The sequence below is a fragment of the Neomonachus schauinslandi genome, chromosome 13 (genome assembly GCF_002201575.2).
Source record: "Neomonachus schauinslandi chromosome 13, ASM220157v2, whole genome shotgun sequence".
NCBI classification, from domain to species: domain Eukaryota; kingdom Metazoa; phylum Chordata; class Mammalia; order Carnivora; family Phocidae; genus Neomonachus; species Neomonachus schauinslandi.
Window position 1 is genome coordinate 80,919,579 of NC_058415.1, and position 14,964 is coordinate 80,934,542.

At 52.0% G+C, this 14,964-nt stretch overlaps 1 protein-coding gene across 1 annotated transcript in view; it reads right to left on the minus strand.

The window, feature by feature from the left end:
* Positions 1-282: 282 nt before the first annotated feature.
* TTLL11 (tubulin tyrosine ligase like 11) overlaps positions 283-14,964 on the minus strand; it is a 225,994-nt gene continuing 211,312 nt past the window's right edge. Inside the window, exon 9 of the mRNA XM_021691507.2 lies at positions 283-575. Coding sequence (XP_021547182.2) covers positions 283-575 — 293 coding nt within the window. The remainder of the gene's footprint in view (positions 576-14,964) is intronic.

Genomic DNA, 14,964 nt, shown 5'->3' on the forward strand with positions numbered 1-14,964 from the left:
ACCCTGGTTGTTGCTTCCTGTGAGCCCAGAATAGAAGATGCCATCTGTCACGTTTGGGATGTCATATGTCCACCGATGACTCATGAATAGTTGGACCACCAAGAGGAAGGCGGGCGGGGCATCATCAGCCTTTCAAAGCACAGCCGAGCAGGACGTGGAGACAAGTAGGGGGCTCTCCAGCAGGACCTCTCCGCAGCCTGCCCCCTCTCCGCAGGCGGGAAGCCCAGAGGGTTCTCTTCGGCCCTGAAGGGCTCGCTCTTCACCGGCAGCATCGAGTGGCCCTCAGGACAGCGCGTGTCTGGAATGCGAGAACTTGTGGGCGCTGTTTGTGCAGGACGGGGGGTTGCCCTCTGCCAGCTGAGCTGAGGGGACGGCCTCCTGGGGGGTGCCGCTGTCTGGGGGCCGGCCCCCCGCCGTGCCGCTCCGGCCGCACACCAGGCGCTTTTCGTCCAGGAGGGACAGGTGGTACTCACACAGGTCGATCAGTGAGGCCACCTGCTCGTGGAGAGGCAGCATCTTGAACTTCCTCTGAGCCAGGTAGAAGAAAGCCTCCACGAAGGCCTGCAAGCACATGCCTGTGGACGAAGAGAGCAGCGTTAGGGGGTGAGCACGCTGCCCTGGGACAGCCCGACTCCAGCCGCCAGGCTGCTTCCTCACCCACTGCTTCTGTTCTGGAAACTTCAGCTTCTGGGTTAAACGCCCAGAGTGCCTACCCTGAGCAGGCACCAGCTGGGCATTCACAACCATTTGCAGATTCAATCCCCTAATCAATCCTATGAGGCAGGCTTAATTCACACGGTTTGACAGACGAGGAAACTGAGTCTCAGAGAAGGGGAGCTAGCCGGGCCAAGTCCCGTGGGTGGAGAGTGGCGGAGCTGGGATTTCAACCCAGCCCGAAGCCTTATTCCTCTGCACCACCCTCAAATGTTTGCATTAAAACCCAGCCCCTAACTTTTGTAACACCGGAAAAAGCTACTGAGAGAAATCTGAAGGTTTTAGATCTTGATAGACGTGTTGGTTACATGGGTGTGTGCATTTGTCAAAACTTAGCAAATTGTACCTTGAGATTTGTGCATTTTGCTCTATGTAGATTTTACTTCAAAGAGTAAAATAAACCTGACCCCTTCTCTCTACCTGAAATGATATTCTAGAAGGTAATAGTAGTCCCCATTATGTCCCTGAAATGTTTTCCCTTACTTTGCCTCATAGGTTCCTACTCGCTCCCTGGGATCCCAGCTCAAAATCTCCTGCTCGGTAAAACCTTCCCTGATCCCCACATTAGACGTGGCCCCTGGCACGGGCTTCCTGCATTTTCCTTCGTAGCACTGACCGCGGCTTCTTCAGTGTTTGTGCGGTTGGTTCTTCAACAATCTCTGTCTTCCCTGCTGGGCTGTGAGCTCCAGCTTGCCACTCTTCCCCCAGGGCCAGACACCCTGTGCTCAAGATAGAATGCTGAATACATGAGGCAGTGAACGGATCAACAGATGAGTTAGCGCTAGGTACTTTACAGACCTTGCCACTAATCCTCAGTGTTGTTAGGTCCCACTTCACAGATGAGGAAACCAACATTCAGAGATGCTGAGTAACTTCCCTGAGGTCACACAGCCAGAAAAATAGTGGCCTGCAAATTCAAACTTTGACTCTCAATTCTTTTTTTTTTTTTTAAAGATTTTATTTATTTATTTGAGAGAGAGAGAATGAGAGAGAGAAAACACATGAGAGGGGATAGGGTCAGAGGACGAAGCAGACCCCCCGCCGAGCAGGGAGCCCGATGCGGACTCGATCCTAGGACCCCGAGGAGATCAGGACCTGAGCTGAAGGCAGACACTTCACCAAGGGAGCCAGCCAGGCACGCCTGGACTCTCAATTCTTGTAAATAATTTGTGCTGTGTGAAAAGCTGTGAGTCTCCCCAGTGTCCAAGTAAAAACGAACCCCGTGATTCAAAGTCATGGGATTCCGGAGCTCCTCAGGGAGGGTGACGCTCAGTATTTTAAAGGAGGTCAACTTCGCCCCTGCTGATCCATACCTTCCCAGTGGCCTTGCCTCCCAGCTCAGGAGCATTATTCCCCTACTGCTGTTCTCGGGGAGAAGCCTGGCCTGGAGTTTGTAAATCCTGGATTCTATATGGACCCTGGGATCTGAGAGCTCTTTTCCTGTTAGGAACTGGTGCTGAGCAAAGAAGTTGTTTCTTTGTCTCCTTCCAAGTCCATCAAAGCTTTTTTTGCTCAGCTTTTCTTGACTCCAGATGCTCTGCAAGTCCCCTGCTCTGTTTGGCCCTGATGGGGGAGCTGATAAAGGGAACAGTAACCCTGGTGTAAAACCCTTCTAACGTAAACAGAGGCCTGGTGCAGACAGAGACACAGGGCCAAGGGGGGCTCTGTCTGCATCAAGAGCCGCATATTTCTGGGGAGCCTGGGTGGCTCAGTTGGTGGGGCGTCTGACTCTCAATTTCGGCTTGGGTCGTGATCTCAGGGTGATGAGATTGAGCCCTGCGTTGAACTCTGCACTCAGCAGGGAGTCTGCTCGAGGGTCTCTCCCTCCTGTCCCTCCCCCAGTGCCCCTCCCCCCCCACATGAGCACGTGTATGTGCATGCACACTCCCTCTCTCTCAAATAAATAAATCTTTAAAAACGAGAGAGAGAGAGAGAGATGGATGTTTCCTAATCACCGACGATGGGCCAGGGCTCTCCTAGAGTGTGTGCATGGACGCATGCGCGTGTATGCATGTGCATTTGTGCAGGCACGTGCATTTGTCACTGCCAGTGGGGGAGGCAGATCCCAGCAGGGTGGAAGAGGCCAGGATCCAAAGCCAGAGAAACCCAGTGCAGTCCCAGCCCCCAACTTCACAAGTGTGTGATCTTAACAGCGCTACTCCAAGTGTGGTCGGCAGGCGGGTGCCAAGTCCAGGAACTGGGTGTCCCTGGTGTCTGACAAGATAAGGAGCCTGGGCCAGAATAGAAATCACCCTCCTCATCAGTGGCATTGTTTCGTTCAGCTGCAGTATTTTGTAACAAGTCTTTCTCTACAAAGGAAGTAGCAGGCGTTTACACATTCTGGCTCAAGCCTCTTGTCCAGGACTAAAAGGAACAGTTCCCGGATTGCACTGCAGCTCTGAGCAGCTCCGGTCTAAGGCCCTTCTCAGCCTTAACGTGCATGATCTTGTCAAAATGCCGATTCTGGGGTGGCGCCTAAGACTCTGCATTCCTAACAAGCTTCCTGGGTGATGCCCACACTGGGGTAGCAAGCACTGAGCACCTTTTACTCAACAAATATTCGCTTCCTTCCCTTAATTAAACTAATAAGGCTGTGATTAAACTAATAAGGCTGTGATTTTCTGTAAGGCACAGAAAAAAAAAAAATACAAGGAACCTTATTGGGGAAAAAGTATTATGGCTAAGCCATCTGGAAGAAACGTTCTAAAATGAGAAATGAGATTTCAGGTGTTATACTTGGTTTTCTTTTTGCTTGGCTACATTTCCTGATTTTCTATAGTAAACACATACCTTATTTTATTTTTTATGTGGAATCTAAAAAAAACCAAACCAAACAAAACCAACCAAACAAACGAATGAGCAAACAAAAAGCAGAATCAGACCTACAAATACAGAGAACGAACTGATGATTGCCGGGGCCTGGGGGTGGGGGGCGAAATGGGTGAAGGGGACGGAGAGATACAGGCTTCCCATTATGGAATCAATAGCTCATGTACCCAGTTTTAAAATATGCAGTGGGAAATTCTGGAGGACGGAAAGAGGTGGTGATGCAGGGGCAGCCACTTGTAATCGTGAACTCTTTGCTACTATTTGAATTTGAAGTTAGGTGCATGCATTACTTTGAAGAAAAGGCTGTGCAAACTTCCTGCATACATGTTCTACTTTGTTTTTTTTTTTTTAAGATTTTATTTATTTATTTGCGAGAGAGAGAATGAAAGACAGAGAGCATGAGAGGGAGGAGGGTCAGAGGGAGAAGCAGACTCCCTGCCGAGCAGGGAGCCCGATGCGGGACTCGATCCTGGGACTCCAGGATCATGACCTGAGCCGAAGGCAGTCGCTTAACCGACTGAGCCACCCCATGTTCTACTTTGATAAAGGTTATATGCACGCAGGGGAAAGAGAAGCGGAAGGGAAGGGCAGTATTGACCCTTGCAGGAGCCAGGCATGCTGTGTCAGGCACTCGGATCTCCACTACGAATCTCATCGTGCAGATGAGAAAACAGAGGCCCCGAGACAAAATAAGTTGCCCTCCGGTCACATGCTGGTAAGTGGCAGGGCTCGGATTTGAACCCAGGCCTCATGTACTGCTGATTCTGCATCCGATTCCTGCAATAAGGAATGGGCAAAGCGGGTAGGGCTTTGATGGGCAGAGATGAGCTGGGAGCAGTGGGCTGGGCCGGGAACAGGGAGGAGGGAGCAGGAGGTGGGGCATGTGGCCCAGGAATAACCCAGGATGCCTGTAGCAGCACAGGTGGAGAAGGGCGCAGCTGGACGAGACTGGAAAGGGCTGGAAGGCCAGGGGACGTGAGAGCTGGGAGCGATTGCATGTGCCTAGGCAAAAGGAGCCGAGAACCAGGTGTGCAATTCCACGCCCAGTACAGCCTGAGCACATTCTCCAGTCATGGGGGGGAGGGCGGGGGTCTTATTTTGTTAGAGTGATAGAAACGTTGTGGGGTTTGCTTGTTTTATTCCTCAAATGAAATCTTGTGAGGGGGGGTGGTAGCTCAGAGCCCTGCCCTCACAGACCTTCCTCACCAGAAGCGACTCACCTAAGGGACTCTTGGCTCTTCACACCCGGCCAAGCACCAGCCCTCCCGCTGCTCCAAAAGCCTGGTCTAGCATCTTCATTTTACAGGAGAGGGGAGCAGTAGATGAGGGCCAAGTCACAGAGCCAGTGACTGGCAGGAGCGGGACTAGAACTCAGGTCTCCTGACCTCAAACAGCACCACCACCACCACCACCACCAAAATAAGAAAGAAAACCAGATACTTCTCAGGCCAGGGACTGGGGAAAAGGGCTGAGAGCCCCGCATTGTCTGCTCAACCCTACTGAGCGTGTCTGAGAGTCTGAAGGCCCGTGAGGGTTGGGAAGAGGGACGCCCCACACTATACACCACGAGTACATGGGTCGCCGGCTCCTACCACAGCCATGTTGAGGGGCTGTATGTTTGAGTTTGACAAGACATCGTTCTTGCATCTCATTTCATCAAGTGGCCCAGGAAATGGTGGCCGGACCCGGGTCAGTATTCACTGTGCTTGAGATAATGGAAAGTGTTTAAGTCTCTGAGGGGCTGGGGGTGGGAGGAGGAGGAGAGCGGGAGGAGGAAATGCACTCAAGATAATCCAAGTTGCCTTCCAGGGGGGCAGGACTGTCCTGCCTTTTCCAGATCCTCCACAGACAGTCCCCATGTTCTCTCTGGGTCTTTCTCCTTCCTTCTTACTATTTATTATAAAATATAGTGACAATGCCAGGAGAAAGCATAGGAAAGCTCATGAATGTCCCCCCGCTAGAACCTAAGTGTCCTTGAAGACTGACCTTCTATCCTCTCTCTTTGTCCACAGAAGATGTGCTTTCACTTAATTGTAATGCACGTGCACAAAATTTTGTACTTATTATGGCTTAAAATGATACCATAAACATTTTTGTATGTTGCTTCGCAGCTTCATAACATTATTTTAATAGTTGCATAATATTCCATCAACTCTTGCTTTGCATACCATTTCGCCATACCCCCCACCACTGGACGCTGAGACCGGTTATATTTTCTTCACTATTATTGAGAAGACGATCATAAGCACATGGTACGCCACTGTTTTTATTTCTGATTCATTTTTTCTTTTGCAATAAAACCCTAGGAATCTGGGTTTTTTTAATGTTAAGTCTGGTTTTGGTAATTAATTTCATGTTGAAAATACTTAAACCTTATTGAGTCCTCCAGTGGACCAAGCACATGAATGGGTAGTTCACTTACATTAGCAAGTAAGAGAGAAAACATCCAGTCCCCACCAAAGCCACAGGGCGCTATTGCTCACCCATTAACCGAAATGCAAAATAATGATAATAGGGAGTTGGGGTGAAATCGCTATGGGCATTTGAAAAGCAATTTGGCAAAAGTTTTAAGAGCCATTCAAGTATTTCAAAATATTCCTTCCAAAGGAAAATGAAATGTACACGGTGGTATTCATCATCAACTCACTTACACTACAGTGTGTGTGTGGGGAGGGGAGTGGTACTAGACTTCTAGGGTCTTTTTATATTCTTCTTTCTACTTTTCTGTATTTTCCCAAATAAGGTAATGCATGCTCATTGTTGAAAATAATTAGGAAAAAAAATATTAAAAAAAAAAAATACCCCCAACCCAGCCTCCAAGTTCTGGAGGTCTGTGACGTTCGCCTTGGCTCATCCCCAGGTGGAGTCAGTTGTCCTTTCTTGGGGCTTCCCTTTGTTCCGGGCTATATATTGGGACAAATCCATGGGGACGAGGCTGTTTCCCCAGTGGGACTGTGCACTCCTGGAGGCAGGGACGTTGCCCCAGCCTTCTCTGTATCCCCAGTGCCCAGTACAGCCCGGCACGCAGCAGGCGCTAATAAAGATCCATTTGATCCACTTGAATGGACTGGGAACTTTTCAGCAATCTTGTGAGGCAGGTGTTACTGTTCCCATCTTCCAGCTGAGGACAGCAGGGCAAGCCAAGCGGCAAAGGGAAAGACCACCTATGAAAACTCTTCTCTTAGACAACGTGCAGAATTATGAACCCAAGATGGTCCAGACCAGAGGCTCTAGAAGGACATGTGAAAACACAGCTTCGAGCCCCACCCTTGGAGTTCCTAATTCTGAAGTTTTGCAAATTTGCACTTCGACCACGTTGAGGCTGCTGGTCCAGGGACCCCACTTTGAGAATTCACCCCTTCCTCCTCATCTTCCTCCCCACTGCCGAGTTCAGTCTGTCCGTGCTCCGCTCTGAAAACCCATCTGGAAAAAGTGGCCTATCTGCAAAAGGACCTGCCCCCGAACTTTGAGAAGCTTGACTTTGGGCTAAAAATGTCTGCATTTTAAGACAATCTGATTGAGTTATTTTTAAAATCGAATGACGGAGCTGAAAAACCATGAAATTGTTCCAGCTTTGCATTTCGTCCTCTCTTGGTTTCTGAGAAACCGGATATCTCCCAGCATCATTGCTGACCGCTAAGTGGGGCAGAGCTCCATTGCCCTCTGCGAGGCCCTGCCCTTCTCTAGCTGTACTGAGGGACATGAGACCAGAAGGGTTCACAGGCCAGGCCACAGAGGGCCCTGTAGACCATGGTCAGACTCTGGGTTCCATGCTGAGGAAGATGGGAGGCCACTGGAGAGACGGGAAGTCACGTGGTCAGTGTGGTTGCTGTGTTGAGACCAGGAGGAAGGGGCACAAGCAAAGAGACAGAAGGAGATGCCTTAGGGGCTACTGCACTGGTCCAAGCGAGGGTTGCTGACGGCTTACACCAGGGTGGGAGTGGCGGAGGTGGTAAGGATGATGAGATTCTGCACAGAGCGTGAGGGCAGTGTCAGCAGATCTGCGATCTGCTGGTGGGTCGCATGCGGATGTGAGGGAAGTCAGGAGCCCTTAGGAAGGAAGGCCTTTAACAGCAGAGGAGGACTGGACTTCCCCTCAAGGCCTGTGGTTTTCAAACGTTTTGTACATAAAATAACCTGGGGACCTTGCCAGAAATGCAGGCTCCTGTTCCCAACTCCTGGAGATTCTGTGTGTGGGCCACGAGGCCCCTAAAATTGCACTTGTAACTGCAGCTTTGGTGATTCTGCAGCCATGGGTGAGCAGGAAACTTTGGGATGAAGACTCCGTCTTGGCCATCCCCTTAAAGGCTCTCAAGGAGTCAGTGGAGTAACGAAGTGAAGAGCATGGTCTCTGAGAAGCCGAGTGCTGGGCTAGCCCTGCTGTGGGCCTTCAAGAACCATGGGGAATGCCCAGAACAAACTTCCTCCTCTGAAATCCCACTGCCCACCCCTCCTCACCATCTTTGTCTGCTTGGACTACCATAAACCATATACGCCATAGCTGGGTGGCTTAAACCAGAGACTGATTTTCTCAGTTTGGAGGCCGGAAGTTCAAGATCAGGCTGCCAGCAGGTTCGAGTTCTAGTGAGAGCTCTCTTCCCGGCGTGCAGACGGCTGCCTTCTTGTGTGTCCTCGGATGGCATAGAGAGAGAGTGAGCCAGCTCTCTGCTGTCTCTTCTCATAAGGACACCAGTCTGTTTGGATCAGGGCCCCGTCCTTATGACCTCATTTAAACTCAGCTACTTCCTCAGAGGCCCATCTCCAAATACAGTCACACCGGGGATTAGGGTTTTAACAATTCTGTTGCATCCCAACTTCTCGGTTCTGCTGTGGCTCACCCAGTCCATGGAGACACTCTCCTACCACCACCCGAGCCTTTGGGATCACCCGAGCCATTGAGGAGAAATAGAAGAAATCTTCCCCGTTTTCCCTGCTCCTCTGCCAGTTCCCGGAGAAAGCCCTTACAGCTCTCTCTCAAAGTTGGGGCCATCTCTTTGGTAACACTGCTGTAGAGGCCAGTCGCCGTAAATGTAATGAAAATAAACACTAGTTAATAATTATGGAGCCCTCATGATGGGCCAGGCCCTGAACTAAAGGCTTCAAGTGCATTATTGAATCCCACAGAAGCCCTAGACAGCAGGTGTCAACATCAATCCCATTTTACGCTCAAGAGACTTGCCAGTCACACAGCTGGAGGGTGGCAGACCGTAGGAACCATTCTCGAAACTTCTTGACTCCGTGGCTGCTTCGAGAGCCTTCAAAGAGATGGCCACGTCGGAATGGTCCTTCGGGTCGTTGGGAAGAAAGAGACGAAGGCGGATACAACACCCGCCTTGCAGCAGGCCCCATGCATCTCTGCCGGATGTCAGCAAGGAGGTGCGGGTCCCCCGGTCCCTGCAAACGGGCTCCACCCACCTGCCTCCCATGCCTGAAGGTAAGCTGTTGAGTATTTTTTTGCAATTTTATTTGGGTTGGTGGATGTCGCTGGAGAAAGCAGTCTTTGAAGCATTCTGGATGTGGCCATATGCACATCTCTCACCCAAGACTGTCACTTGCACACCGGGATGCGGCCCCTGAGAGACCATGGCCTCATTCTGTCAGCCAGCGGGTGAGGGTGGGCCCTCGGGCTCCTTCTGGCTTCAAAAGTCCTCTGGTCCCCACCCCCTGGGAGGGGTCCTTGCGCACAGGACTTAATGACGGGGCTAGTGGCCACTCTCCAATGATCCCATCCTCCATTCTGGAGCTCAAGGACAGAAGCAGCAATAACACCTTGCAAATTTGAAAAGCATCTCCGTTTGCTCGTCTGGTTCTCCAGGTGATGTTCAGAAGAGGACGCTATGACAAGGACGAGGAGCGCAGACCCAGAGAGGCCAAGTGGCTTGTGAAGGTGGACAGGGCAGCGTTAAACTCATGCCTACCTGACGCTCAGACCCCTGTTGTTTGTCCTGCATCACGCTCTTCTTAACATCTCACACTCATGTATTCTTTTACAGTTTCTGGAACACATTTGCATAGATGATATAATTAAATCCAAATCGTTGTGGACATCCAGGGATATTATCCCAGACTGAATAGGAGATAATTGTTTTCCTCTCAAAAATACCAGAGCTTCCTTGCTCTAATTCCATTTCAAGGTATTGGTGCATTGGGCGAGGCCAGCCACTTGCCAGTTCCTTCTCTCTCACTTGCCTTTAAATCTTTCTTATGACCCACCTAGAATAGATGTTTCTGTATGATAGTGAAATTCTAAATGTGTAAGTATACAGGCTTTCTGTTTGGAATCGTCGGTAGGAAATAAAGCTGAATGATCTGGACTGGAATGAGCTTAGTGATTCCTCTCTGGGCGGTGGAATGTTCCCCACAAGGGCTGTCTGTGAAGCCTGCATCAACTCCAAGGTGGTGAATCAACAGAACCTTCCCTGCATTCTTAGGGCACCTTGCAGCCTGGCTCCCTGTCTGCTCCCGCACAATGCCCCCGGACGTGAGTGTGGTCTCTGCAGGCCAGGGCTGGAGTCTCCAAGGACTCCGCTTCGGGAGATGGAACCTGGACATTTCCCACGAGACAGCATCAGGCTCATGGGACAGTGCCTGGGGCTCAGATGTGCTGGTCTGGGTCCAGCTATGCTGTGTACTCGTGGCCTCGTCTTCAGCAAGTGGCTTCACCTCAGCAGACCTCCGTTTCTGCGTCTGTGAAGTGGGGACATCACACCTTTCCCAAGTGGCTTTTACAAGGCACCGCCCAGGGAAAGCCCATCGTGGCGCTTAGTAACAGCTGTCCCGAAGCCTCGGGCAGTGGGATCTCTGTGCCCTCAGCACGTGTCCTGCCGCGCTGTCAGGACATTGGTTTCATTTGCTTCTTTTATGGCAGACAGCTGACCGCTTGTGTCCACACTAGACTGCCGGGGGGCCCGGGTGTCTTCGCCCCCATCTCTAGCGGCCCCAGAGCAGGTGCTCAGCGGTTGTTCGTGGAGTAAATGGGCAGATTGGCCGGGATGACAGGGAGGAAAAGTCATGCGGGGGATCAGGAGACCGGGGTTCTCAAAATGGTCTCTGTCCCTGCGGGACTTTGAAACAGTCACCTCCCCTCTTTAGGCCTCAGTTTCCCCTTCTGCAAACTGGGTGATTTCTTGGGACTCCAGAAGCATTGGGAGGGATGGTGGCTTCTGAATGTTTAAAAACTGGTAGTGACAAGAGTCACTTATCAGGGGCACCCTGCCCACTGGGATTCACACTGTGCGCTCTCCCTGCGTGCTCCTATAATCTCACGGCAACCCTGAGCCATCCCGCCACCTGCCCAAGGTCCCGCTGTTGGTCAGTGGCCATGTTGGGGTTCCCACCACTGCTCTGCACTGCCTCTCCCCAAACCGGATGGAAACCTGCAGAAGGCCCGTCCTTTCAGGGAAGAAAGAGAGAGCCGCCTCACTCCCACAGCCTCCCCCCTGCCCCCACACACAGCTCGAGCACAGAATGGCACATGCCGGTCGTTGTATTTACGCATTACAGTGGCAACAAGTCACCATCACCTTTCTCCTTGTCTGGATGGAAAAATTAGTCAGTGTCAGGAATGGACCATAAATAGACCCTGCAGGAAAATCGTTATCACCAAGAGCCCGTGACACCCAAATAACAATAACCAAAGTCGAAAGCAGCTCCTTCATCATTTCGTTAGGTACAGGTCACACTGCTGGGCAGCGCAGAGTAGCCCGGGGTCCCGTTCCAGTCCCAGCCAGCGTCCCCCGACCCCACCACAACCAGCACAAGCTCCTGAGTCACTGTCAGGGCAGATGGGCTACGGGACCCGTCACCGCTTCCTGCAACTCCTTCGAGCGATCCCAGACATTTCTTGTGGGATTAATGGCTCCAGCAGAACCTTCTGAGGCCCAACACTCATTCCTCAGCAAGTGGTCAAAACCTCTGGCTTGGGAAGGATTTCAGAGATCACGCAATCCAGGCCCTTACGGGACGACGGTAACACCCAAAATAGGAAGAAGTAGTATGAGTAGTGCTTGGTGTGTACCAGGCGCTGCGGCGAGCTCTTTAGGGGCACCTCTCATTTCATCCTCAAAACAAAATCTGGGTGGTAGATGCATTTATAACCCTTGGGCCGCTCACCAGTGTTTAATGACAGAGCAAAACTGCTTTTGTCTTGGGTTCTGTTTGTTAGCTGGGCGCCGCGGGCTGCTGGGGTGCACAGAGGTAGGACATTCAGGCAGAGTCCCACAGCCTGGAGGTGATGGGGACTCAGACCCCGGCTCTGTGAATCTGGCTGCATCAGCCTCACTCTGAGAGGCGGGGTGGGGGCGGGGCGCAAGTTACGCAGAAGCCCAACTATTGCTAGTACTTTCTGTCTGCCTGGAGCTCCCCTGTGAGAGTCCAAGCCATGGTTGCCCTCCCTGGCGTGGCTGACAGTGGGCATCTGCCCCCCACTTGGTCTTCTCCGGAGGTGGGGTGCGCATCACCTCCCCAGGAGACCCTTCTCACCCTGTGCTCTCTGCTCTCTGCCTCCCAGCTGAAATGTGCCAAGCCCCCACCGGTCTCCCCTTTCAGAGAGCAAATCTAACTCTTCGTCCCCCATGGCAGTCTGGCTCTAGAGGGTGTGTTTGCCGGCAGCAAGGGCGATTCAAGTCCACAGACCCTGGCTGACACCCAGCAGGTGGATACGGAGGTATGCAAGCCCTCGTCTGTTGGAGCGGAGGGGAAAGTGTGTGCATGCGTGTGCGTGTGTGCGTGTGTGTGTGTGTGTGTGTGTGTGTGTGTGTGTGCTGGGCAGTGGGTAGGGTCAGAATGCAGAGGAAGCCGCAGAGAATTGCGGGAGAGGCAGGAAAGCCTGCAGAGTGCCTGCAGGAGGAGAGGTGGGTGGTCTAGAGTCCGTGCCTGGTGCCCCCAGCTCAGCAGTCTCTTCCCCTCTCAGGAAGTGTGCCCATCGGCCATCAAACTCACTGGGCTCTGGCACTGTTTAAAGGCTGCCTTAACATTTCCTCTCACCTTTCTAGCTCTGCTCCCAGATCAGCCGAACTGCTCACAGCAATGCTGCGTCCGCCCCTCAGGGTGGCCTTCCATCCGCTCCCCCTCTACCGGAACTGCTCCTGCCAAGAGACTGGGCCCCTTTCCTTCCCCTTCCCAGCTCCCTCTGCGGCATCTGTCAGCGGGGAAGCCTCCCTCCTTAAAGTGCGTTCTCCCTACTTCTCTGATGCCCCCACTTTCTGGCTTTGCTCTGTATCTTCCTGGCAATTCCCGGCTCAGGGGCTCCAGTGTTCTGCTGGCTCTTCTCTGGTTCGCGGGGTGTGGGGTCCTGCAGGGCTCTCTGCCTGGGCCCAGGGCTCTCTCTTGCCATCATTCATTCCCTAGGCTTTAAATATCTGCCAGGAATCAATGCTCCTATCGCTAGCTCCAGCTTTTCTGCCAGCGGGATATCTCATCAGCATCTCAAAGAGCCCGTTAGAAATGGATCTGCTGGCCTTCCCTCTCCATCCTCCTTTACCTTAAATTGTACCCATTTCAATAAATACTATCTCCACCCACCTCACTGCTCAAGCCAGAAGTCGGAGAGCCATTTTTGAAACTCCTCTCCCACAGCACCCCCACCCATCTCCAACCACCCCCACCAAGGCCATGGCTCCCCTGGACTCCCAGCAACCTCCTCACTGGTCTGCCTGTTTCCAGCCTGCCCCTTCCAACACAGCCTCCAGAATGACCTTTCAGAAACACATGTTCTGCAGTCGCCTCCCCAACAGCATTTGGAGCAACATCCGCTTCCTTAACCTGCAAGATTCAGCCCCGTCCACTTCTGCAGCTGCCCCACCCCCTTGGGCCAGAACCCTCTCTCTGCCTCTGTGCCCCCCTGCCCCCCACTGCCAGCTTTCGTTCCCTAGAACCTGCTGCACACTCTCCCACCTCAGGGTTTTTGTCACTACCCATTCCCTCTGCTGGAACATTCTTTCCCTCAGTCTTCACCCCCCCACTTAGCACTTAGACCTCAGGTATAATGCTTTTACGGACGGATCTCCCCAAACCACCTCCTTAATATAAATTAGGTCTCCTCTGCTAGTCTCCTTGAAACTTAGTTATTTCATCTCATAGAGTGCATCACATGTAAATACAGGTTTATTTCTGTGTTTCTATGTTTAAGCTCGGTCTGCCTCTGCTACCAGCCTGGCAGGGGCATGGGACCCGGGTGTCCCACGGGCCACTGCACACGCGGTCACTAACATTAGTAGACTAACTGAATGAAATATATAGACATAACGCATGGCACAAAGTAGGTGTTTGGTGAACGTTGGTTCTCTCCTGCTCCCCCACTGCTTGGGTCACCAACAGCATGCCACAAGCAGCCACACAGGCCTATGTTCAAATTCAGGGTCTGTCTTTTATGTGCTGCCAGGTGACCTGGGCTCATTCCCTTCACTTCTGGGAGCCTCAGCTTCTACCTACCCTGCCCAGCTCTTGTGGGGTTTCAATGAGCCAATACAGATGTAAGGGGCCGGGGCTGTGCCAGGCACATGAGGACACCTCAACATCTGAGCTTCTTTGTTTCTTGTCTCTAGGTGATCAGAGGGGCCAAGGCTGGCAGGTGAACCGTCTGATGCCCAGGAGGTCAGTCTCAGACTCTCCATGCATTGTAGTTGTTTCCAAAAACTGGGCAATCTGGGGGAAGACAGGCCACCCTAACTCACCCACTGAAGGCAGCCCCCTTCCCTTATGCCCCACGTTTGCCCTCCATTTAACTGGCTGCACCTTCGGGAATTTACAGAAGACCAGAGTCTGCAGCCTTGGGAGTGGGGGTGCCCACTCACCAAGAGGATGGAGCCTGATCCTCAAGGAGAGACCCCTCTGAGGAGTTCTGAGGAGCCAGCCTGTCACTGGGAAAGGGGATGGGAGGCAGATCGGTGTCAAAAACAAGATCGAGAAGTGGGTTTCAGCTTGACTCACATTAAGAATGTCACTTTAGAGCACAGACGAGAGAGAAGAGAAATGCTCTTTTATGCAGGAGTTTATTTTTATCACTTTGTCAGAGAGAAATTACAGCCCTGAGGGCACTGGAGCTGCACAGAATTACCCAAAACATTAACATGCAAATTGCCTTCTTTAGAGAAGGTAATTTTATTAGTGCACTAAACGTTTCCTTCACTGCTGTCTGGGGGGCCGGTCGGGGCCACCACAAATGGAGGATTAGGGGGGAGTCCTGAACTTGGTTGGGGTTCTACTACCTGCTATACTTGGGATCACACCTACAGCGTTATAGCTGGTTACCGTGGGTGCACCCAGTGTAGACGGCAAGTGACTTGTTCGGGATCATTCAGCGTGAGTGGCAGAAGAGGCAGAGCTGAGGTCACGTGTCCTGTGTCTAGGTAACCGGGTGAGCGACAGGAAATCACGAGGGTCCAGGAAGTGGCCGCTCTGAGAATAAGGAGCAATGACATG